The sequence below is a fragment of the Equus quagga genome, chromosome 9, assembly GCF_021613505.1.
Source record: "Equus quagga isolate Etosha38 chromosome 9, UCLA_HA_Equagga_1.0, whole genome shotgun sequence".
In the NCBI taxonomy this organism is placed as follows: domain Eukaryota; kingdom Metazoa; phylum Chordata; class Mammalia; order Perissodactyla; family Equidae; genus Equus; species Equus quagga.
This window is the reverse complement of record NC_060275.1, coordinates 113724876-113750576: the sequence shown is the minus strand read 5'-3', so window position 1 is coordinate 113750576 and position 25701 is coordinate 113724876. Positions and strand designations below refer to the sequence as shown.

General features: G+C 43.5%; 1 protein-coding gene across 5 annotated transcripts in view; it reads right to left on the bottom strand.

The window, feature by feature from the left end:
* Positions 1-25701, bottom strand: part of SEMA5A (semaphorin 5A) — a 459076-nt gene that overhangs the window by 116614 nt on the left and 316761 nt on the right. For all 5 annotated transcript variants that reach the window (XM_046672376.1, XM_046672377.1, XM_046672375.1 and 2 more), the window contains 3 exons: positions 24771-25056; positions 19704-19839; positions 12684-12888 (listed from right to left, as the gene is read on the bottom strand). In XM_046672376.1, the coding sequence (XP_046528332.1) occupies positions 12684-12888; positions 19704-19839; positions 24771-25056 (627 nt within the window). The remainder of the gene's footprint in view (positions 1-12683; positions 12889-19703; positions 19840-24770; positions 25057-25701) is intronic.

Below are 25701 nucleotides of genomic sequence, written 5' to 3'. Positions count from 1 at the left end.
GCCTGGAGATGGGGCAAGAGACAGAGGAGTGGGGGAGGCAGCAGGTCAGTGCCTGGAGATGGGGCAAGAGGGAGTGGGAACACGTCAAAACTCAGACACTGGAGAAAAGACTGGATTGCAGATCATGAGAGAAGATGTCAGAGACCTGTTCACTAAAACTGGGTGAGAGCTTGGAGCCCAGCCATGGTAAGGTGAGCTGGCACTGAGCCTGGCCCCTCCTGCCCCTGGCACACCCTGTGCTCAAGGCCAGGAAGGCCCAGAATCCCAGGAACCTGGAGGTGCAGGTTAAGGGACCCCAGTTTGGAAAGTTAGAGATTTGTGAAGACAAGCTGCCAGGTGAGTCATCACAGGTCAGCAACTCAGTAGAGACCAAGACAACTGGCTCCTATCCCGTCCGTGCAGAAAGGAATTAATGCTGCCACAAATATTTTAAAAAACGCCAACATTGTGTAATCAATTTCTAATTGAAAGAAAAAGTCTAGAGTTTTACTCAAAGAGCAGCTGCTCATTGTGAAGATTGCCTTTAAAGACCCAGTTTTGCAAGGACAAGTCAAGGCCTCTGTGGTTGACATTACTTTTCACTTTGAAGCAGCGCCCTTTTGCTAAGGAAAGGTCAAATTTTAAAAATTAATTAAGTGATCATATCAATGAGGACCTAAATGAAGCAGCTACCCTGACAATTAGTCTTAGAGATCACTTTAAATACTAAGGGTAAGAATTTTTCTTTTTTATTTCAAAATCCCATAATGTACTTGAGTACTGACAATTAATTATTGGATTTTTTTTTTTTTTTTTACCATTGGCACAGATACATGAAAATTGAGACCTAAAAAACCTCACATCTGTTCTGGAGGTGTGAAAACCACTTTCTACTGGTCTTAACTCAGGGTCACTCTAAGAGACTTTTACTAATTGTAGACAACTCTCAAAATTTTAGCCTCACATGGTAATAAAGCTTAACACATTTTCTAGTTCAAGAAAGAAATCCTCTTTCTTGACCAAATTTTCCTTTCCTTTCTCTCACGTTTAATTCTCTAAATAAAAAAATTACATATTTAATAAGTTTCATTATACTCAGGGCACGAGAGTTAGACTAAAAATAAATGAAGAGAACTGCCCTTCTGAGCATTGTTTTAATCTCCAAATGCTGTAAAAATTTCAAACAGAGTCAAGCTTTTGTAGCCTTCAGAAATCCACAAAGTGATGATAATTATTCACTTGGTCAGAAAGTTAATTAATTTGCATTGAATGCTCTTAAATGGAGAAACAAAATTAAAAGCTCAGAGTTTTTTCTTTCTTTTTTCTTTCATATTTGGGGTTAGTTAAAATAATGACAATGGGGCTAAATGATTGGAAGGATGGCTGGATGGACAGATGCACAGACATCTCCCTGCTTTCCATCCACCCATTCATTCAGAATTTATTTAGTACTTACCAAGGTCAGCCAATGCAAAACAGGGGAAGGAACTTTTTTCTCCATATTGATTTTTCTTTGGTCTACAAGAGTAATGGCTGCTGCCTACATAATTATAATTTCAAGAATTCTTGACTTTAGGAGTTGATTAGGTTCAGGCTGCCTTGATTCTTAATACAGGGTCTCATTAGCAAAAGTCACATCCTCAGCGTCTCTGGGAAAATGTTCATTTATTCAACGGGTAAGTCAGACAGGTAGGAACAACATTTGCCCCAGAAGACATTAGCTTGAAACATCATCCCATTCTTAACACTATGAGAACTGTGTGGTTCCTTCATAAGAACTTCTGCAGCATCTTTTTGTAAAGACGATTCTGTTTAAAGACTATAAAATACCCTATTTAAGAAACATGAGTTCAGCCATCTCCATGTTTCAAAAAGGAAACATTATAATGAAAACATGATAAAGCAACAAACAATTGGACAGCCTTTGAACCTTGCTGTGGGATTATGCTATTTTATGAAAGAACCAAATTAAAAGAAATTCTGACGCTGACATCTCTGTGGATGACAAACGCAGTTTCCCCACATCCAGAACAGGTTTGTTTGCAGACACGGCCACAGTCAATAATTGCACCACCATCGAGCTGTTTCCCCAAATCTCAGTTTGCTCCAGGCATCCTGGTGGAAGGAAACGCGCTGTGTTAATTCACCATGACGATCTGGGGACAGTCCGCTTCCTCTAATGGGTTCCAGGTGGGAATTACAATATTAATACGCCCACCTTGCTCCCTACACCTTAGCTCGCTCTTACTCTCAGGTCTGTCAAATCTCTTCGTTTTACACTAAGGGATTTCTCTACCTACATCTCTTCTGCGAAGGCTTATTTGCAAAGAAATGATGAGGTGTTTTTTCTTCCAGTCACTCTGCTGTGTAATGACTTCTGGAGGAAAGCCCATACATAATGTCATTGTTAATGATATGTCATCATGCAGTGGAGATGGCACTTTTTCCTTCCTAATCCTTCTGACTGCACTGCTGTCTGCTTTAGAATTTAATTACCTAGAGGCCAAGGCCTAAATCTGCTTAGTAATGGTTGGTCATCACTGCCAGGCAGGGGACATATATACAAGCTAGCAAGGACGGTGGAATGTGCATAGATAAAGATGTTCAAAACCAAGGCATAAGCAATCCTACAAGTAATTTGGCTGCTCTGATCAGATGTGGTTCTGCTTCAGGCCAGGCAGCCGGACACCTCTGGAAAGCCCCTGTTACCATGTCCTCCATGTTACAGGTAATCATTATAAAAAGATTTCCTCTGAAGACACCATTCCTTTTGAGGGCGAGAGACGACAGCACTCTGGCCCTCTGAGAGGAGCCCGAGTTTTCCTGGGGCAAAGATCCAATTCGCTAACACATCATAACAGAATCAAATTATTCCAGATTTTATGGTACTCAGAAGAATTTTGTTTTCTGATTTAACAGCCCAGAGAATGACTGTGGTGGGCCGGTTGACAGCAATTTCACACATTACGCTAATGCCCACCAGCGATGTGGAGGTGTGGTGGTGTTCTCAAATTCTGTTTCTTGCATTCCCGAAGGGATCACAAAACCTCAAGCCAATCCTTTGTGTCCACGTCAACTCTGAGCAGTGGGGAGTCTTATTTATTTATTTTTTGAGCAAGATTAGGCCTGAGCTAACATCTGCTGCCAATCCTCCTCTTTTTTCTGAGGAAGACTGACCCTGAGCTAACATCCGTGCCCCCATCTTCCTCTACTTTCTACGTGGGATGCCTGCCACAGCATGGCTTGACAAGCAGTGTCATGTCCGCACCTGGGATCTGAACCGGTGAACCTTGGGCGGCCAAAGCAGAACGTGTGAACTCAACTGCTGCGCCACTGGGTCAGCCCCATCTGAGCAGTGGAGAGTCATTTTTTGTGGGAATCCTCAGTGCTCCCCAGTGGTCCTGGAATAACTGGGGGTCAGAGAGGCAGCGCCCCCTGGAGGAGAGATGCAGTTGCCTCACTGCCTATAGGGGGTCATCAGGAGGATTCTGCCAGGGCTGTGTTTATCCCTTCCATCAGGAAAAGAAGGTCACAGTACAAAGAAGAGAGAGAGCAGAGATGGCGGAGGGGTGCAAGCCGAGATGAAATATATGGCATTTTCCCTTGCCCTCCTCTTCTATATTACAGAACTTTTTTTCAGTGTAACCATGTGCTCATGGAGCACTGGCGCCAACAGAAAATGACTTCATTCTGCCACGAGCAGTGCAGCCAGGTCTGGATACTCCGACACAGAACAAATAATCAATCCAATCGGCCAGCTGAAACCAGAGGAAGAGTTGTTTTTCTCTTTAAATTTGAACAACCCTAATAACTGTAGGACAAGCTGTTTGCCCCAAGGAGAAACATCTCATATTTAACTTTAAATTTTCAAAATTCAAGCTTATAGACTGAGGTTTTTCCCTTTCATTTGTTTGTTTTTTTGGGGCAGGGTTAGGGTTAGAGTTAGGGTTAGCGTTAGGGTGGGTAGCATGCGTGGGGTGGGGAGCATCAAGAGACCTTCTGTGGTAGGCAGATTTCTTAGATGGTCCCTTTAATTATACAGCCCTCTCCCTTTGAGTGGCCAGACCTGTAAACATGATAGTATGTCACTCCTGGGATTGGGTGACATGATAACGGCAACAATGGAAGGATTCTGCAGAGGTCATTAATTTCCAAAATCAGTTGATTTTGAGTTAATCAAAGTAGGATTATCCTTCCTGGGCCTGACTTAATCAGGTGCAAACCTTTAAAAGAGGGACTGGGCCCTCCCTGAGGAGAGAGGCTCTTTGCAGGCTGGAGGGAGTAAGCGGTCAGGTTGGAGAAGACTGCTTGGGAAGAAACATAAGGAGACCTGCAGGACACGAGAGCGGCCTGTGCCAACAGCCAGCAGCAGCCCTCAATCACACTGTCGTAAAGGAAATCAACTCTGCCAACAGCCTGATTGAGCTTGGAAGTGGATTCTTCACCGGTCAAGCCTTCAGATGAGACTGCAGCTTTAGCCAGTCTTGATTGCAGCCTGGTGAGACCCCGAGCAGAGGACCCAGGTAAGCAGTGCCTAGGCTCCTGACCCATGGACACGATGAGATAACAATATAAGTTGTTCAAACTGCTAAGATTATGATGATAAGTTACAGAACACAAAACATAAATCTCTGAATATCCTATTTAATACTTTGTTAATACATATATTTGGATAAAATCTTTTTAAAGAGATTTTGTATGAAGCATTTTTGTATGAAGAGAAGTAGTTAACAAATGTTGGTAACAATTGTAAAATGTATTTAATATAGCCAATTAAATGGATGAGAATGGAGTAGCCATTAAATTGGAGTTTTATTACCTATGGAGACCTATGTTCTTAAGATCAACTAGAAAAATCTTTTTATAATAACGCTTGCAGGCTCACCATCAAATTAGCAGACAAGTGGGTCTTCTCATAAGTGAGTTATCCAGGAGAAAAGTATCTGCTAAAACTGCTTCAGCATGTTCCTAAATGATGTACTCCAATACCTGGTGCCCCACACTAGATTCACTTGACCAAACATTCATGGAGAACATGGTTCGAATGTTCCTCTGCAGAAATGGAGACTTGGACTTCCGAAAACAAGAGAACTTGGGGACATTACTAAAACCTTGTTGAATGATGGCACCATTTAACACAGAAACAACAGTCTACTAACTGGATACTTGTACGAGCAGGAGGACAGTGGGTCCAGGATCAGGAGACTACTGTGTTTAAACTCCAGGAACTGCCACAAAACCTGAAGGAGTTATATCAAAAATGTGCATCAGGCAGGATTTACATGAAAACATGAGGTAAAGAGAAATGCTTGCTATTTCTTTTGTCCGCAGACTGCAATGCTTTACTACCTGGGGCGATTTCTGATCAATACCGATCATGGGGAACCTGAGGACGGCAGGAAGACTTACATGGGTCTAAAACAAAGAAAGGCAGGGAGAGAGAAAGCAGACCGAGAAGAAAACAGTAAAATCGGCTACTCCATGAAGACAGAAGGGGATTGCATCACATTTAGAGTGAACTGGGATATTTATTAATTCACAGCATAAAATTTCGTATTTTTTTGTGGATGGGAAAGTAGGCATAAGCTACTAAAATTATTCTGAAAGATGTTTTAAAAAAAGACACATTAAAATACAAGAATTAGTGTTCCTATATTTAGTAACACAATTAGTTGTGTTTATACCATTTTAAGTGGTTTGGTGTATATTTAATTGTTTCCAACAGTAGAATTTCATTTTAATTGGGCCTGACATAAACTAACACTGAATACTCATTTTGTTCATTGAGTTCAGGACACTGAGAAATGTCAGGGGAGCAGGAGAAATCCAGGCTACTCTTTAAATTTGGCTGGAAGATCAGATGCAAAACAACACAGCCAGGTGGATTAGTGTCCCAGGGCTGCTGTAACAGAATACCACGATCTGGATAGCTTAAAGCAACCGAAACTTACTATCTCACAGTTCTGGAGCCTAGAAGTCTGAAATCACGGTGTCGGTAGGGCCCTGCTCCCTGAGACTCTGGGTAAAATCCTTGCTTGTCTCTTCCCAGCTTCTGGTGGTGCCTGTCTACCACTGGTGTTCCTTGTCTTGCAGCTGCGTCATTCCAATCTGTCTGTGTTGTCACATGTCATTCTTCCTGTGTGTGTCTCTATCTTCTTCTTATAAGGACAGGAGTCCTATAGGACTAAGGGTCCACCTTGCTCCAGTATGATCTAAGCTTAACTAATTACATCTGCAAAGACCCTATTTCCAAACATGATCACATTCTGAGATATTGGTGGGCTAGGACTTCAATATATCTTTTGGGCGGACACAATTTAACCTGTAACACCAGGTAATTCGTATTTTCCTACACTGCTATTATTCACTACAATTATTTTATCATTAAACTAAAAAATCATTAAATGTTATCAAATAAGCATTCAAACTTTATAATGCTCCCTGTAGGTCTATGGGAACCCCTTACATAAATGGGCACATACAGAAAAAGTCCAGATGAGGCCTGGATTTACAGTTTCCAGTGACAAGGACAGAATTTGGAGTGATTGTAAAACATCTTTCCAGTATAGGATTTTCACAATTGAATGCCTGCCCGTGACACTTAGGTAGCTGCAGAATTGATTATAAATATTGAGGGAGATATTGATAGTAATGGCAACAGTAAATGTATTACTTAATGTTGGGTGCCTGAAATGATCTCCCTAGGGCCTCTCAGGTCTTACACACTTTAGTGAAAGAGAATGTGGAGGTCTGTCCTTCTTGGCTGTCTCATCTACCTCTCTTTAGAAAGGGAGCTGAAAGGCTAAGAATTAGGTTCTGGAAGAATCTATACACAGGGAGATAAGAAAGTCAGGAATGGGATTTCAGCTTTTGTCGAGCTCGTTGACAATTGTTACTCTTGCAGAAGAAATTTCTAGAGTAGACAAAACATTGTTTATTTCTTTGTTTTTTTTCTACAAGCTCATTTTCTACAAGCCTTATGGATTTCAATAAAGATTAGTAGGAAATAATAAAAATGCCATGTTCTGTATTAAAAATATATTTGGAAGAGAAGAAAGGGAGGGCAGGATAGAGTCATTGTCTATATATTTTCCAGGGTACTCATGGAAAAGCTAAGTGGACAGCATGAGGGCTGGGCTCCCACTTGCAGGGAGCATCTCCTTTCTCTTCCCTTGGGTGACGCTGACCCCAACCCCTCACGACCCTCCAAACCTCACCCGTTTGGTGACCCCTTCTCTTGCACAGTCAATCTTCCTTCTCAGTGAGATGATTCCCATCAGTGTTATAAATTCATAAAAGCCAGATTCGTGGGGTTTAATCTCTACTGAAAACAGCCCAGGTGTTTCATTACAAAAAACCAAAGTCTTGAAAGTGAAATTCCAGTCTTCACCTCCCACCTCCTGAGAATCATTAAACATGATGGATCTCATTTGTTGCCCTTAGACATGAGTTCTTAACATGGAAACCCTTGCCTCCTCCTACTCCTTCTTCCTGCTTTATTATTCCCCCCCCCCCCACATTTAATGTAACTATTTTGTTGTTTGTATCTCTCTCTAAAATACTCTAAGCTTTTTGAGAGCAGGCAATCTGTCTGTTGTGTTCCATGCTGAATCCTCTCCAGGGGAATTTGACATGAAACCTTCAGTTTCTCCCTTCTCAGAAAAGGTGTTGGCAATACTCAACTGTCCAAACCAAAAAAAATCAGGAGTCATTCTTGGTCTTACCTGTCCGCTCACCTCTGCATACATCCAGACATGTACTGAATCTGTTAACTTGTCTCCATGAAAATACCCAAGAGTGGTGTTTCTCAAACTTTTTTTCTGGCAAAGAAAGTTCTCACATTCTTTGTTCCTGTAATTGTCCTCCAGCTCATGACATTTTAACATTAAAGATTGTATATGTGTTTATGCACTGCACATATATCTGTGCTTTATACATAAAAATAAGATTTTTTACTCCATCAAGAACTAATTTTTTTTTTTTTGAGGAAGACTAGCCCTCAGCTAACATCTGCCACCAATCCTCCTCTTTTTTGCTGAGAAAGATTGGCCCTGAGCTAACATCTGTGCCCATCTTCCTCTGCTTTATATGTGGGATGTCTGCCACAGCACGGCTTGACAAGTGGTGCGTAGGTCCACACCCAGGATCCAAACCGACAAACCCTGGGCTGCCGAAGCGAAAACTGCAAACTTAACCACTGTGCCGCTGGGCCAGCCCCCTCAAGAACTAATTGCTGCCTCCTTGGGGGCAATACTGCCCCAGCTGAGAACACACGCCATTGTCTCCAGCACCTCTGCCTGTCTACTAGCCAAGTCAGCCACACTAACCTCCTCCTGGACCTCGTTTATGACTGAAATAGCCTTGACCACAGACTAGTTTTCATTACGCAATCACAATGCAATAACATGTTAGTACAACACCACTTTATTTTTACATAATGCTGAATCTTGCAGCAAAATCCCACTGACGTTGTAGAAAGAAATTTTACCCCAAATCTCACCCTGTTTCTACCCTTGCTGCCATTCTCCAATTCATTCTCTAGGAATCATGGACAGCAATCTTTGAAAACATTTAGTGAACCATGTTACTTCCTTTCTTTACAAAATTTTCAGTTTTATTGTTATTATTCTACTTGGATTTAAATCGGAGTTTCTTAACATGGTCCATAGAACTTATCTCTCCCTGCCTATATTTCTAGCCATGCAACTCTACAGGCTTGAGAAATTCCCCCTCACTATGATGCCTAGAAAGCAGAGTGTGAAGCAAGGATTGAGCTAATGCATTATTAGGGGTACAATCCCAGGGCTGTGTGAGTGATGCAAGAAATGGAGCAGGAAAGAATAGGAAGTAATCTCATGTGAGGTGTCACCAAGGGGCCACTCCGTTATGTTGAGCCACAAAGAGACATCTGCTTGGCTATGTGAAGACCTTGCTTTGGACAATCCATGAGGGAAAAAGAGAAAGGAAATTTATTCATTGGTTCCTTCCCATACCTTGCCTCTCATTGGTTGAAGCTTACCTCACAGGGAGTTAACCGCCTGCACTTCTGGGTCGCATCTCCCAACCCCTTTAGTGCCTGCTTGAGAAGCCAGATTTCATGCCAGCAGAGTGAGTCTCATCCAAGTGCAGAAGTTGCAGGAGGGGCCTAGCTACCAGCTGGTCAGCATAATTTGGAAGAACCTCATGGTCCTGCCCAGGAATCTCTCAGCCACAGGGGCAGCTGAGAGAACAAATGACTGAGGGTCCAGGATAGAGCAAAACCAAGAGAATCTGAGGAGGTGCTCAGGAGGTGTCCCATTCACGGACCATCTCTAAGTTCATGGACACACTACATTCTACTAACTCTCAGAGCCCTTGCTTACCATCATGTTCTACAGAACTCCTTAATTTTTCTTTATCTGAAATTCAAATGGATTCTCAGCTCACCACTTATTCTTTCTCCATGACTTCTTTCCTAAAGTTTTTGGATAGTCTTTATAATGTTTCATTTTTACATTTCAATTCCTTGGAAATCAAGAAGAAACCTATATGCTGGATCATTAAAAAATGATATACTTTATCTTTTTATTCTGGTTCATTTTATTTTGAATTAAATTAATTTGAATTACATTTTATTCTGAATTAAAACTTGCAAAAGAAGAGATCTTCAAAATGTATTATTCAGTGCTGTAAGAGAGATGAAAAGATTCAAAACTTGGTTGAGACATGAAATTCGTAATTTATAGAGGTCCTAAAGTTAGAATTGTCTAGGTAGTCTAAACAAACTTAAATACCATCTATGTAACCAGCTGTCAGAAGGACTCTGTGCGTGTGTCCTTCCCTGCATGTGGTTTGGAGCAGGGATCTCTTCAGGATTCCGTGTATCCATGGGTGTTTCCCTGCCAGAAGGGAGCTTCACCCACTGCAAAGTCCTCTTCTCCTTGAGTTCAACAAACAACCTGACTAGTGAGACATGGAAACTGCAGAAGAGTTCTATGTATGGCATCTTCCCCCATCAGCCAACCTATAATTTGAGTGAGCAACATCTTGACGTCTGCCATGACTCAATTTGTAAATAGGCAGTAGATGAAAACAAAAGCAAAAAATCAGGTCTGTAGAACAAAAAAGTGAATCTCTGGAAGACATATTTGCTGAATGGCATGTGGTGCATCACTATAAGAATGAGAGCTGCACACCTGGAGACAGGATCAACAGCCTGGGATAACTGTGGCTCCTGCGCCTGAGCCCATTCCCTCATTATGGTGTGGAGGGGGCTGGGGAAGGGGGAGGCAGGGGAGGGCAGAAGCCCAATCATGAGATCACTCAAAACAGACTTGGGCAAACAAATTTCCAGAACACTGTACTGTTTAAAAAGCCATAGATGTTGACTAGAATTTCATCTCAGATCTATCATTTATCTAAGTTGGTTCGTTTTGATTTGATTTAGATTCTGTTCAAATATACTATTTGTAACAAAAATCCTCAAATATTTATTCCTGTGGGTATGTTTTAAATAATATTACAAGAAGGAGCTCATTGCCATGGACTGAATGTGTGTCCCCCTAAAGTTCATGCTGAAACTCTAATCTTCAAAGCAATGACATTTGGAGGTGGGGCCTTGGGAAGGCAATTCGGTCATGCGAGTGGAGCCCTCACGAATGGGATTAGTGCCCTGATAAGAAGAGACACGAGAGAGATGATCTCTGTCTCTACCACGTGAGGACACAGCAAGAAGACAGCCATCTACAAACCAGGAAGAGGGCTCTCCCCAGGAACCAATTTGGCTGCACCCTGATCTTGGACCTCCATGCTCCAGAACCGTGAGAAATAGATTTCTGTTGTTTAAGCCATGCAATCCATGGCATTTTGTTACAGCAGCCAGAACTGACTGAGACACTTGTCAAAACTGAAGTGAAGGAGAGTGTCCTAACAAGTCATCAGAAGCTCATCATGGAAGCAAACATCACCTTCTATAGCTTTGGTGGTGGAATAGGTCAGAATTCTCGGATTGAGGCCTCAGGCTGTGCTGCACTGAGCTGCCCAGACCTGCTCAGGATCAGCCCCATCTCCCCTTTACCATCCCCCCTCCAGGTACTGATGAGGAACCCAACTGTCTCCTAGAATTCCAAGATGACCCTAATCTCTGTGGCATCACCAGAACATTTATGTAGGAAAATTCTTGGGAAGGTCCAGTTCATTCACTCCTCTACCTACCACATGCCAGGCACCCTGGGGGGCATTAAGGATAAAAATGGCAGAAAAAGAAACACATGTCCTCCCTACACTCTAGTGAGCAAGACAGACACTCGCGATGGTAATTCTATGTCTTTTGTTAAAACAAACAACAAACAAAAATCCCTTCCTTGACCTCCCATCACCTCAGGCTAATGCACCCATGCTCTAGCCCCTTCAAAGAACAGCTTCTGGAAGACCGGCTCACAGTAGCTGTTTCCACCTAACTCCCTCCTTGTCCTCCCCACTCTTCCCTCAGATTGGCCTTTAGGGATACCAGCGGCTTCCATTTGCCAATCTGATGTTCACATCTCTGTTCCTACCTTACTGGACCACAGGGCAGCACTGTCCACAGCTGACCGCTCCTGCATCTGGCCCCTTTACTGTTCCCTCCTCATGCATGGCCAGTTCTTCCTCCCCAGTCAGCTCTTAGCTTAAATGTCATCTCTGGCCGATCCTCACCAGCCAAGAACAGGAGCCTCCCTATCTCCCGCTACCCCATCAGTTTCCTCACATCCACTGTGTAGCTGGTCATCACCTCTCTCACATTTTCCTCAGTGGGTGGTTTATTATCTGAAGCTCCAGGGGAGCAGGATGCTGCCAGTCTGTCCACCATCTTACTCATCAGTGCTCAGAGGAACCACAAAATAGCAACAATTCAATCAATCTTAGTGACGTCACAAATAAAATCAACCAACTGATAGATACATTATCAACAACAACAAGAATGGAAATCGTACTCTGTGAGAAATATTCTGCCAATTATGCAGAACACTGGACAGAAGATGTGGGGATGGGGGCAGATTCCACAGTGAGGAAGCTCTATAGGGGAGGGCCTGAAGGCAAGAAAAAGCTGGGCAAGTGTGTGAACTGAGGGCCACTGAGGCTGGCCTCAGGCACCGTTCACTGTCTGTATCATAAACTGAGATGGAACGTGCCTGCAATACGTGAGTTACTTGGAAAGTGAACAGGTCTAGCTGTCACTGATAATTTGATAAACATTGTTGCCTATGTTTTCTGTAAAATGTTTTGTTATTTGTGCCCCCAAACATATTCTTTGGAATGCTTCTATGTGCCATCCTACAACAGGAATATCTTGCTGTGAGCACTGTTTTTGAACCAATCAGAAATCACTATGCAATCCCAGGAAAATACTTCACCCAGCAATGTCCTCCCACAAATTCCACTGTCTTAAATTTCCAAATTAAAATGGCCTTGCCAAGAAGAGATTTATGTTATAAGCAGTTAAGGAACAATAGTTAAGAAACTAGGCATTGTCTTTCCAATTAAAATTATGACTAATGTAGTGAAAAGAGAGAGCGAAATTAAGATTTACACTAGGAAGCCGAGAGGATGATGATGATAAGGGGGCATCACAGGTTTTGCTTCTTGTGAGGAAAGCAGACAGACCCAAAGCTTGACATTGAAATAATATGTTTAGAACTCAAATCAGAAGATGGTAGAAAAGTCTTCAAGGAGAGGAGAATTCCTACCTGTGGCCAAATAGATGATGTGGACGAGCACGTCCCTGCCCTGCACCACGTCGACGGCCAGGTGGGAAAAGCGGCTGTTGTCCTCCATGAAGGAGGGCACTGCAGTCACTGGCTGCACCACCTCATGCATCAGGATGAACTTCTGAGCATCCTGCAGGTTCCTTTCCGTCAGGTTCACGTACAGACCTTGGTCCACCGTGCCGCACTGCGAGGGAAGACAGGCCATTAATGGAACCAGCCATCTGCGCACCTACAGCTGATCCTGGCCACCCAGACGGGGGCACACTTGGAAACTGAGTACCTGAAAGGTGCAAACATGCCAACTTCTCCATTTTCCTCAAAGTCCCCTCCTAGTGTCCCTTTCATTTCAGATTTGAACTCATCATATTTGGGGACTCTCTCAGCTCTACCATAAAATGAACGATCGGAAGGTAAAGTGGAGGAGTCATTGCTAACTTTAATCTGAACAGCATATGCATCAAAACTCCTCATCACCTGCTGAGTCACTTGGGAGCTGTCTGGCTAAATGTACGCTATTATATCTGTCTGATAAATCAGGTGCCCAGACTGAAAATGCAGCAATCAAATACACCACATAGACTTATTAATTTTCCTATTGGAACAGTGGTTCTGTAAGCAACGTATGGATTCCCTGGAGATAGAACTAGGCCATCATTTTCATCTGTAATTTATGTAACATTATTCTGACATCATTCTCATGGCTACAAAAGCACCATGCTGACCTTATTGCTTGTGTTTCTATTCCAAGCTGGAAGAAACAAAAATTTTGTTTAAAGTCTAGCCATCTGAGAAATAACGTGGTAAATTTGCAAGAAGAGAGAGGGATAAGGAGATAAAGGAAGTGAGAAACGGAGGGAGATGGGGAGAGAGAAGTCTATGAAGGAAGAAAGAAGGAAAGAGATTTTCAGATAGAGGAAACATCAAGAGATGAATCTGGCACATTCAGGAAAAACTTAGACCCGGAAATTGCTGGGAATTAATTCAGAGCTGTGTCGCAGAGAGGCTGGCAGGTTTTATGTGTAGGAGGGTTTTTGGCAAAAATGAGGTAAAAAGAGGAAATAAAACAAAGCTTTCCTGGGACGGAGCACAGAATCAGAAAGTTACCACCAGCCATTCTCGTTTCTTTCATACACTTGAAATCTTGGTACCAAGAAAGGCGGATCCTCAGCAGAACTCCATATAAGCAGGTTTGCTGGAAATGAATTTCCCCGTCCACATCATCTGAAACCACCATTTATAAAATGTCATTTCTAATACTTGGTGTTATAACAGGTTAGAAGCGCAGAAGTGTAAGATGGAAATGGCTTTTTAAAAGTAGATGATATTTTTGTAGCACTTGATAAAATGCCCCATGCGCCATAAAACGATAGGCCAATGGTAGAGTTAGAGAATCTTGGAATGAAATGGATTTTAAGTATGGTCCAGTTCCTAGTCTAATGTCATATCCTTGCAGGGCCACCCCTTGTGCCATGTGATGGGACCACATGAGGTCCAGTGAAGGGTTCCACTCCATCACTCAGGGGCCACGCGGTCTCAGGTGAGGCACTGCCTCTCCGCCTCTGTCTCTTGACCTGTAAAGCGGCTAGAAAAATACTTCTCTGCTCACTTCACAGGGCTGTCGTGAGACCAACTGAGATGACCGGCGGGGAGCATTTGTAAATTAATTGAAAGTGCTTGTAAATGCCAAGGAACAAGACAGTGTGCCTCGCACAGAGAAGCCATTCAACTAATGGTAAATGGTCAAAGCATTCCTCTTAGAGCAGGACAGCAATTCCATGGTCCATTGAGCGGCAGCAGCCAGACGGAAATGAACAAATAAAGGAAGGAAAGGATCAATGGGGTGAATACACAAGCGGTTGCTTTGGGGGCAGGGGGCCTGTGCTAGGAGACCTTACATAATTATCGTATTCAATGGTAACACTTGGAGGACAGGGACATTGCCTGTTAACAAACATGTTACAAAATGAAAGAGCTCTACCAGATCTGAAGTCTATCCAGGTGAGCTCTAGTTCTGAGAGTGACTTTGGGTTTGATGTTTTAGTCTTCTTCAAATCATTGGCAGCACTTAAGGCACCAGTGGCAATTAGCTATCTGCCTGCTGGGAGGAAGTTTTGTGCACAGATTTTGTTTTGTACACACAGCGTTTTTTAAAAAATTGGCATCATAAAAATCTGGAGACATAATATGAGTAAAATTGAGGAGCCCTTGCTGCCTTTGTGGAATCTGGAGATCTGGGAAAGCAGGGAGGCCTCAGGGCTGGAGCTGCATAGCAGGACCACTGACCACTTTTGTAGATTTTACTCCTGGACCTAATATCTTATTCAAGTCACCGACCTGAATTGCCACTGTCATACTGTGATTTGTAATAAGAAACATATAGTTAGTCTTCATCTCATTTCTGGCACAGAGCTCCTAAAATTATGGGAATTTCCTAAGTGATGACAGCAATAAAGGTGTTCTATATTATGTCAATGAGGTGACTTTTGGACCACACTTAGGGATGGAAGCTGGTTGCCAGGAGACCCAATCATAGCATTAGAGGGTTGGAACTTTCAGTACCTCTCAACCTCCACATCTGGGGAGGGGAGAGGGGCCGGAGATTGAGTTCAGCCACCAGTGGGCAACGATTTAATCAATCATGACTATGTAATGAAGCCTCCATAAAAACCCAAAAGGATGTGATTCAGAGAGCTTCCGGATTGGTGAAGACATGGAGATTTGGGGAGAGTGCCATGCCTGAAGAGAGCATGGAAGCCCCATGCCCCTTCCCCATACCTTGCCCTATGCATCTTTTCCATTTGGCTGTTCCTGAGTTACGTCCTTCTATAACAAACTGATAATCTAGTAAGTAAAATCTTTCTGAGTTCTGAGCAAATTAATGGAACCTAAGGAGGGGAGGTCATTGGAACCTCCAATCTATAGCCAGTTGGTAAGAAGCACAGGTGACAACCTGGGTTTGTGATTGGTGTCTGGCAGGGGGCGGGGGTCAGTCTTGTGGGACAGAGCCCTTAACCTATAGGATCTGTTGCTGTCTCCAGGTAGATAGTGTAGGAATTGAGCTGAATTGTAGGACACCCAGCTGGCGTCAGAGAATTGCTTGCCTAGTGGTCTGGAAGAAACTCCTATACACTGGAACTGTGGTGAGAGAATCATTAGCCAAGAACTGGTTTTGAACTATACTCTACTATATCTTGGCATTTGTTTGCAGCCTATAATAAATATCTCATCCAAGGATTCTTTTTCAAATATTTTGAAAGCTATTTAAATTTATAGTGTATATTTATTGGATCATAACTAACCCACCCAACTCTCTAACAGGCTGCCAATTCTCTAGCTCTGCCTTATACACTGGCCTCCCGCAGTGTGTGTGTGGCACCCTGGGGACTCTGTGTAAGAAGAAAACAATAAAATAGTAAAAACACAGTCATCGCCCTCATGTGGCTTACAACTCACAAGGGTTGTCTCGCTAACATCTCTGAAAGTAATAAGGCCAATAATTCCACTAATTTTTCAATACAATGATACTTGCATTTTTGTTTATTTACTTGTTTCAAGGACAAGAGATCCATCTCCTCAGCCAAGCACGTCAGGCGCTTGGAGTCAAGTCCACATCACCTCGCCTCACGCTGAGAGTGCCCGATTTTAATGGTACCCTTCGCCCACTGGCTCCCTTGCTCCCTCTCATCTTGCTGCAAACACTGTGTATCAAAGGTCCTGAGAACATGGCCACATCCCTTCACTTGGTCCTCCAACAACACCCTCCTCATCTGCTTGACCATTTCTGAGGGTCTATTTTCCATTTTGGCTCTCTTATTTCTGATTGGTGGTAATCAAAACTGCACAGAAAATTCTGGAGTCTGTCCCACCACAGCTACACCATGGGGTCTGGATGATGTTTTCCATTAGTGACTGATGCTTTTTATAGTGAGGCCCAAGGTTTGGATAACTTCGAGGACTGCAGCCTCTAACAGAACAGACATTACAGCACCACCAACAGTGGTTTCTAGATTGCAACTGATAAAAATACTAAATAGTTTTTTTGTTGTTTTGTTATTGTTTTCAATTAGGATTTCTGTATCAAATTTTGAAAAATTATGCCCTGTCCCTCCTAACCCATTCTTCTTCCTGAACCTCCATCACATTTCTGCTCTTCTAATTAATTAGCTGTTTCTAATATATTACTGCTACATAAAATTCCAAATGTCAGTAGGCAAACAAGAGTGAAAAAAAATCTAACCACTTCTCACTGTTGGTTATTGCAGACATAAGGCCCTTTATAAACAACTAGCGGCAGGATCCTTAGTCCAAAACATATTCCCACTCTATGTCAGTCTAGATGGTCTTATGGATGTCAGGAAGGATGCCTACCCTAGCATGGTTATCAAATATGGTAAACCAAAAGAAAGCACTTGGTACATATTTGTACCAGCAGTTATACAAAGAATCACCATAATCTATAACTTCACTTCCCCGCAAGTCTTGAATTCTAGCAAAGAAGACAAACTCAACTAAGCAAGCTTCCTGTCTGAAATGCACGCCACATTTCTGCATGCTTCATTTACTGCATGGACTTACTCCCTTCTCATAAAGAGGAGTAAGCCCTTCAGTGTGACACCGGCATTATAAAACCAGATGCCATAGCTTAGGAAATGAAGGAATTTGCTGTGTGCTGCAAATACATCCACACAAAGGGACTAAAAGTTATCCACTGCCTGGAGGTGGTAAGGCATCACAGAATTTATAAGTCACCATTCATCATGAATACTTTTGCAAAAGAAACATCAAGATGTTAAAAGTACACTATAAGTATAGAGAGCATCCTTTTGTTAATTTTTTTTAACCTTCAGGATTTTACAATGGACTTTCTTAAAGGGAATGATACAGTTCGCCTTCAAGATTTTGCAAAAGGCCTTCATAACAGTTACATTTTGCCCCAATATCCGGGGACATGGGTGGGATTTAGAGGCAGAAACTCAACAAAAGGGCAAAGAGAGTCAGTGTTCAGTTAATAATTACATAAACCATACACGTCATCAGGACAAATGACCACCTCATGTTTGGTTCCCACTAAACCGTGAGCTTGCCTGACCCAGAATGTGAATTTCTTTGTCCAGTACTGAACTTTCTTAGTAGCAAGATAACAAATACAAATCTGATCAATTGGTTTCATGACTTCTGCAGTGTGGATAAAGATGCCTACCTTACAGAGCTGCTGAGAATGAAAAGGAGACAAAGCATATAAAGCATTTACACCAATGTGACACCCAGAAGGCATCCAATAAATGGTCCCTAAGGGTCATCTTCATCAAATACATTATACAGTAAACAAGGCACATTAATCAATGTTATCAGAATTTATTCTAACATAGTCCTGTGCATTTACATACCTCCTTCCTCATTTTTTGATGAAAATATGATAGAAAATGCTAAAGAAATTGCCCAAATAAAGCAGTAAATGGTAAAGCAGTGTAAATCAGCCATCTTATTCACAGTCCCATGCTCTTTCAAAAATTAAAAAAACAATAACAATGACAAGAAACCCTCTCAAAACAATTAGAATTGAATGGTCCTGCCAAACTCCAAGTAAACCATAAAATAATTGAAGCTTTCCATACTCCCAGTTTTTTCAAAAGTCAAAGTTTTTATGTATTCAGATGATAAGCCAACCAGAATTTTGAGGTCTGGATGCAGGACCCAGTTCTACTACAGATTACTCATGATAACTAATGGTCCTTTAGTTGGAACAGGTTGCAGCTTTGCATCTGAGGACTGGGGTTGGGATCCCAGCTTGGCCACTAATCAGCCTGTGTCCTTGGCCCAATTATGAGTCCTGAGACTCAACACCCTTCTCTGTCTGTGGAAAAGTCATGACTGATCACAGCAGTGTGGCAGCATGCAACATGATGCATGTGAAGCAGGGAGCACAGTGCTTGAACTTGGTCATACTCAAATTTACACCTATGATGATGATGATGAAGATGAGCCTATGAAAATTCTAGCAGAAGAGAGGCCCTCAAGGGAAGCCTGCCATTGTGGACTGAATGTTTGTCTCCCCCAAATTCCTATGTTGAAGCCCTCACCCTCCATGCGGTAATATTTAGAGATGAGGCCTCTAAGGAAGTAATTAGGGTTAAGTGAAGTCACAGGGGTGGCACCCTGATCCCCTAGAATTAAGTGTCTCTCCATGCTCATTGAGAAAAAGCCACACTGGAGAAAGCGAGAAGGTAGCCATCTACAAGCAAGGAAGAGAGCTCTCACCAGAAACTGAATTGGCCAGAACCTTGATCTTGGAATTCTAGCCTCCAGAACGGTGAGAAAATAAATGTCTATTGTTCAAGCCATCCAGTCTGTGGTAATTTGTTATGGCGGCCCAAGCAGACGAATACAGATGCTGACCAACCAAACATGAGCAAACCGCTTAATCTCTTCGGATCTCAGCTTCTTCTGAACATGGGGAGATGAGGGGAGATGGTGTACAGAGCCCCTTATAACTTGGACAGCCTGTAAACTTGTGATTTATAAATAAATGGCCTCCATCTTCTCTTCTTTTCCCCCCAAATCACATCTCGTTCGCCCCAACAGGAAATCTCGCCACATTCAGCAATTAAAGCTCTAACTGTGTTTGTGCGTCTCCACTGCTCTGCATCCCGGACCCCATTCATGAGAGCATCATTAACAAATCAGAGCTTCTGGGACACAGAGGCCGTCATCATTAGTACTAATTGAAGCTTGCAATCCCAACCTGCTGCATTGTGCTGGCCTTTCTCAGTCCAGCCCCCGGCGTCACAGCTGACAAAGGCCCTTTTTCAGTCTGGGCGCCTCAGCTGACAAAAGCCCTCGGTCTATTTACATGAGCCCAGCCAGTGAGGGACCGTCCAAGGGCGGGCAGGGGCTCACAGCTGCGTTGTGTATATACCAGGGGTTTAAGCTGTCCCAGCCATCTACACAAGGTTTCCGCATGCTTTCTGTGGGGAATGACCCTTAGCCCCCTGAAATTACCTGGAAGTTGGGGTTGGGGTTGGGATAGGGCAGCCAGGCGGAGCGTGAGTTCTCCTGGTATTTGAAGGGCCCGTTGAAGGCCTGCGAGATGGCACTCAGGTTGAAGACGCACACGGCAGAGGCGGCGATGCTGTTCCTGGGGAGCCAAGGAAGAGAAAGGAGAAAGCAGGTCAGAGAGCCCAGCAGGGACCACTGTCCTGCCTGCACACCCTCAGACACCGTGCAGTGGCAGCACCTTCTAGAGGACCTCAGGAACAGTCTCCTGAACACCCCACAAGGATGAGGCTGGAGCAGTGACTGGTGTTCCCTGTGGTTTCCTTGTGGAGGAACAAATACTTCAATGCAGAAACAAGGATATTTAGCAGTTATGACACTTGTAATCCTGCTGGATGGAATTAATTCACTCAGCCAAAACAGAAGTGACAAAGGACGCTGAAGAGCTGCATGTTTCGCCTTTTAAATTCTGGAGGAAAAAGCCTTTCTCCTCCAGTGGATGGAGCCACCTATCAGGCCAGCATGGCTCCCTTCCCACTCATTCATCTGGTTCCTTAGCTGTCAGCAGGCAATCTTCTTTTTTTTCAAATCCCCAGATATTTGTGTTTATTTGTAATCCTTTAAAACATAATCAACTAAAAGCATTTTGCAAAAAGTGGCTGTCAGAGACCTTCATATATCTTTTTAATTTAGCAAGCATTTTAAATTCAAAGGGTCAGAGAGAAAAGTCTGACACAGCGTGGACATGGGGAATCTCGAAGCCTTAATTAGAATGCGGGCTCCACAGAGAGTTGGAAACCACAGGCTCTCGGAAGTTCACCACGTGGAAACAGTAAAGTATGTTTTGGTTAAATAAATCGGCATTTTGAGCTCAGCTCTGTTTTTAAAATTCCATATTAATGATCTTAGCCAATATTGTGTCCACTTATCAATTGTTTTTCCTGACTCAAAGGAAAAGTCACAGAAACTCCAAAATGGAAACATCTACCTTACACTTGGTTTAGTTGACAAACACTGAGTAGATGCAGACATCATCCCAAAGGCTTTACAAATTGCAGTTCATTTAATCTTCATAAGGTAAGGGAAATTCACTGATAAGGAGAATGGGGCACAGTGAAGTCAAGACACCCACCCAAAGTCATCCAGCTACTGAATGGCAGAGGTGGACTTGAACCCAGGCAGTTTGGCTCCAAAGAGCAGGATTTTGAATCCTTTGTTTGAGGTCTGCATGAAGTGGACAGTATTAAAACACCTCCAGGGGAAGGTGAGAGCCTTGAGGGCAGGGGGCGTGCCCTCTGGAACAAAGAAGAGAGTCTGGAAGGAAGCATGCGCACCCCCACTGCGGGCGGATGACATGACAGAGGTTAAACAGGAGTCATTCATATTGATGCTGTTACTCTTCTTCTCATTGCCCTCGGAAAAGAAGCACATGGGAATTTGTCAAAAAATGCAGGGAAGAAGCAGCCTTTAACACATGACTGGGCTTTAGTAAGAGCAGGAGAACCAATACTTTAGAGCAGGAGTGACCAGACAAACAGGAGGGCTCTCCCCAGGCACAGTCAAGGCGGAGCGTTAATAATAACGCTCTCCTCTGAAGCCCCTGATAAGCACTTTATGGGGACCATCTTATTCCTCAGCCTGATGTCACAGATGAGCGAAGGCACAGGGAGCTTACTTACCCGAAGTCCCAGGCTGAGGGGAAGTAAAGGATTTGCACCTGCTCTTCACAGGGCCCCAGAGTTTTGCCCTGGACCTCACTGCTATGCGACTTTCCAGGAAGGGCAGAAACTTATTCTCCTCCTGCTGGCAGCCCATTCCCCTGGTCCCTGCGTTCACTCGCTCTGAGTGGGTCTGCCCTGCGATTCTGCTGTCAGCCCAGAGATCCCTGGATGCCCCACTGGCTGCCAGTCTGAGCACCGCAGACAGGCGTTGGGTGAGCAGAGTACCGCTGGTGCAGCATATATGTGTGTACACACATACACACACACACCCCGCCCTCCTGTCCTCTCTCTGCCCTTTTACTTGCTGTGATGTGAAAGGAGTAGGGAGGCGGGCCCTGGGGACTCCGCTGTGGCCCTTCCCCTCCTCTTCTTGGGATGGGCCCGCCTGCCAGAATCCCATATTTACTTCCTCCCCACTGTCCCTGCAGGCAGGTGAGGCCAGGTCTAGACTATTGTGACCTATGGCTGAGTCTGCTTAGAGCTGGGGTCAGTAATATGCCAAATGGTCAAATATGCCCATTTGGCTAACAGACCTTCAACCATGCCTTCCAACCTGGCCTCGATCAAGGTAATAACGTGGCCTTCATTTAATGCTCCGCATTACTTCCTAACTTTTCCAGAGCCCAGGTGAGTAAAAGTGGAGGAGGGGTCCCCACTTGGTGAGTCCCAACAACAGGGGAACTTAAAGTTTGCTTCCTCAGTCTCCTGGAAGCCACGGGTAGAAAAGCAGAGAAGTTCCTCCGAGCTCTTCATCTCTGAAGGAGGGAAGAGAAATCAAAACCCTCCCCCTTTCCCACTCCACCCTCACAACTTTACTCTCTGGGAGCCACCATTCTTACATATTTGGGAAAAAAGGCAAACCCTTCAGAGTCTCCGTTGCTCTGGTCCACTGCTTCCTGCAGCCCAACTCATGCCCAAGGCGTTGAGAAAACCACAGTCCTAGGGACAGAATGAGCTGGAATAGTGACCTTTACCCCCCTTTCCCAGTGCTGAGAGACCTTGACCAATGTACAGAGGTCAATCGAAACTGCGAGCAAAGGTACCAGAAAGCTGAGCCACCGCATTTTAGAGCCCTCTAATTCTGAGATAGAAAATAACTGGCCACCTCTGACCTTCATTTCCTTTCAGTTTGGAGCAAGTCTTGTGAAGAACGTGGTTATCTGCTGAGAATGTAAGATCAAGAGTGGGACACGAGACAGGAAAGGGAGGAGAGGTGGGACATATAGTGGGATTAAAGATGGATGCATCAGAAATTCACTTCCAAGACCTAGTGAGAGTAAGTACTTGAGAGAAAAAGGGAATATCTGGCGATTCTACCTCTGCCAGTATAGATGCTACATACTGGGTGATTTCCAACACGATGGACATGTGTGACACTAAACACACAGTCTGGCAGAGTTTGCAACTTATTTTTTCAAGTATCTAAACTGACCATTTACCATCTCAGAATGGCTGAGACACGGTACTTACATAACTTTTTAAATTGCTCATTTTTGCCCAGACTCAAGGGAATGAATAGCTAAGTAAGCCAGGCTCCTATTGTGTGTAAAATTGATGACAACTGAGCAACCGAACATTCATCTTGTGCGGCCTACACTGTCTCTTAAACAAGGTTTTGGAAAGCAAATCAACTTCAGAAACTATAAATTGATTTTTTAAAAGAAACTTATCAAGGAGAGAAAATAACCTCTGGGGTTGAAAACTAGATTTACAACAATAAAGATGGTCCTGGTGGGGCGGGGGTGGGTGGGGAGTCATCCATTTTAGTCTTGCTTTTCTAACTTCATGTCAGAAAGAAGACTCTTCATGGAGTGAACGTTATCATCAAGCGACTACTCACACTGAAGTTCAGCCGTGGAAAGAGCGGAAGAGAAAGATTGACAGGCAAGTCAGTTGTAGATAAAGTGACTCTTTAAAAACGCAATTCATGGGCAGGCTACTAATGCAGAAAAGATGAAAGAGGAAGTTAAACAGTCTTAGGGAGCACAGCGGACATCATAGGGAGACTGGCTGTTCCTGTTCCTCCAGGACTGAGAGGTTCTTGGGATGCAGAGCTGTCGTCAACGCTAAAACTGGGACAATCCCAGGAAAACCAGGATGCTTGGTCATCCTACCCCATCTGTCAGCACTTTCCACTTTCAGCTTATCCTGATTCAGATCCTTTATTCTGGTTTTTTTTTTTTTTTTTTTGAGGAAGATTAGATTAGCCCTGAGCTGACATCTGCTGCCAATCCTCCTCTTTCTGCTGAAGAAGACTGGCCCTGAGTTGACATCCTTGCCCATCTTCCTCTATTTTATGTGGGAGGCCCGCCACAGTATGGCTTGACAAGTGGTGTGTAGGTCTGCAACCAGGATCCGAACTGGCAAACCCTGGATCGCCGAATCAGAATGTGTGAACTTAACCACTGCGCCACCGGGCTGGCCCCTTGGATCGTTTATTCTGGACGGAAATATTTGGCTTTTGTCTAAACTGTTAGGTCACCAGATTAGAGATTTCAAAGGTGATCCCAACCAGAACCCCCCTGCAGAGTGATCACCACCTCTGCCAGTGCTGAGGAAAGTGGAGCCCAGAGCCTCAGAGTCTCAAGCGACCTTTAATTGCTGGGGGTGGGCTGCGATCTTGCTGAGTCTTATCACCACAAACAGGCTAAGATGGGAAAGCGTGGGGCCGAGCTATACTCCACCAGACTGAGAGTGAACGAAAGGTGAGGAGACGTGCTTGCTGCACCTAGCCCAAACATCGTCCGTTCTGAAGCTAGGAGTATCTCCTCACAAGAAAAAAGATGATAATTTTTTTCAGAAATGTTTTAAAATTATAATCATCCTTTTAGAAAAGCAGGCTTAAGTGAGCCATTTTCTAGAACAATGGTTTAAAATGCAAGCTTTGGAAAAATGAGAATGTGCATTTCATATACGAGCAAGGTTCAGGCAAGAATTACATTATCTTAAAGATCAGACTTTCCAGAAAACACTGCTTTCATTATGCACAAATGCATGACTTACTTGTGTACAGAAAAAAAAGACATCTAATTTGTACCAGCATTTCAGAAAGCCCCCAGAACACACTGGCAAATCAGGAAGGGGACCTTTATAGAAGAATAATGTGATACCACTATTACAGAAGGATAGATCAAAACGTTTTTGTTTAGCTTTATTTCTCTAACACCAGTCTCAGAAATCACGTAACTTTGCATAACATTTAATTCATATTCAAAAATATTTTTGGCTGCCAGCCCAGGAAAATAAGAATGATTTCCTTTAAAGCAACTTTTAAACCTCTAAGGTCAAGGAACAACAGATTCATTCAGGAGGAGTAGAATTTCAGGGGAAGAAATGACTTCTGGTTACGTACACGTTGGTGGTAAAGATGCCGTAGATCAGATCGAGCTCGGGCAGGAAGAAGGTGCTCTGCAGCTCGTTGTAGTAAAACGGCACCTCCCCGGGGCGCGAGCAGTTCAGGCGGGCCTTCATGAATGTGGTCCAGGTGTCCTCCAGCAGGAACCGCCCCCCGATGTCATTCTTGCAGACCCGGGCCGCTCGGGAGAACACGGTTTTCCCACAGTCATGCTCCACGGCATTTTCTCGAAAAAAGAAGTAGGTGAAATTCCCGATGTCGTAAGATGACACAAAGTTCGGTTCTGCAAACAATAGGAAAGAAGAAAAGTCTCAACATTCATATGATATTTGTTTGTGTTTTTCCTGCTCAGAATTTCTTCCAAGGAGACACTGTTTTGCGTAGACAACGCCTGGTTCATTTAGGAGACGGGGAGGTGCTATGAGCAGCTTAACAATCTAGGCTCCTGGGTAGAACTCAGGACACCAGTTCTAAATGCCGGGAAATTGCCAGCATGACTCCACACGAGTTAATGACGCAGCACTCAAGTTACATAGCATTTACACGATCAAAAATGGGCAGCAGAACACTTCAAAGCCGTATGTGTTACTTTTTTTTGTATATTCTTACACAACCTTCAGAAAGAGAGGGAAAGAATGAGATGACAAACATGAAATGTATCCAGAGTATAGCATGTTTGTTTGTGTAGAAGACAGCAAAATTCTTTGATTTTACTTATAAACATGAGTATGATTTTGACATAATTTATGTGCTTTTGGTAAGGACTATAAAAAATGTTTTTCATTTGTGAAAACTGAAACAAAAACTGAAACTATAAGGTTAGTGTCATGAATTAGCTTTAGCAATTCCAGTTTCTATGGTGACCATATAACTGTGAAGATCAACCCTGATTGTCTTATTTCTGGGTTGCTGGGGAATCCATGTAGAG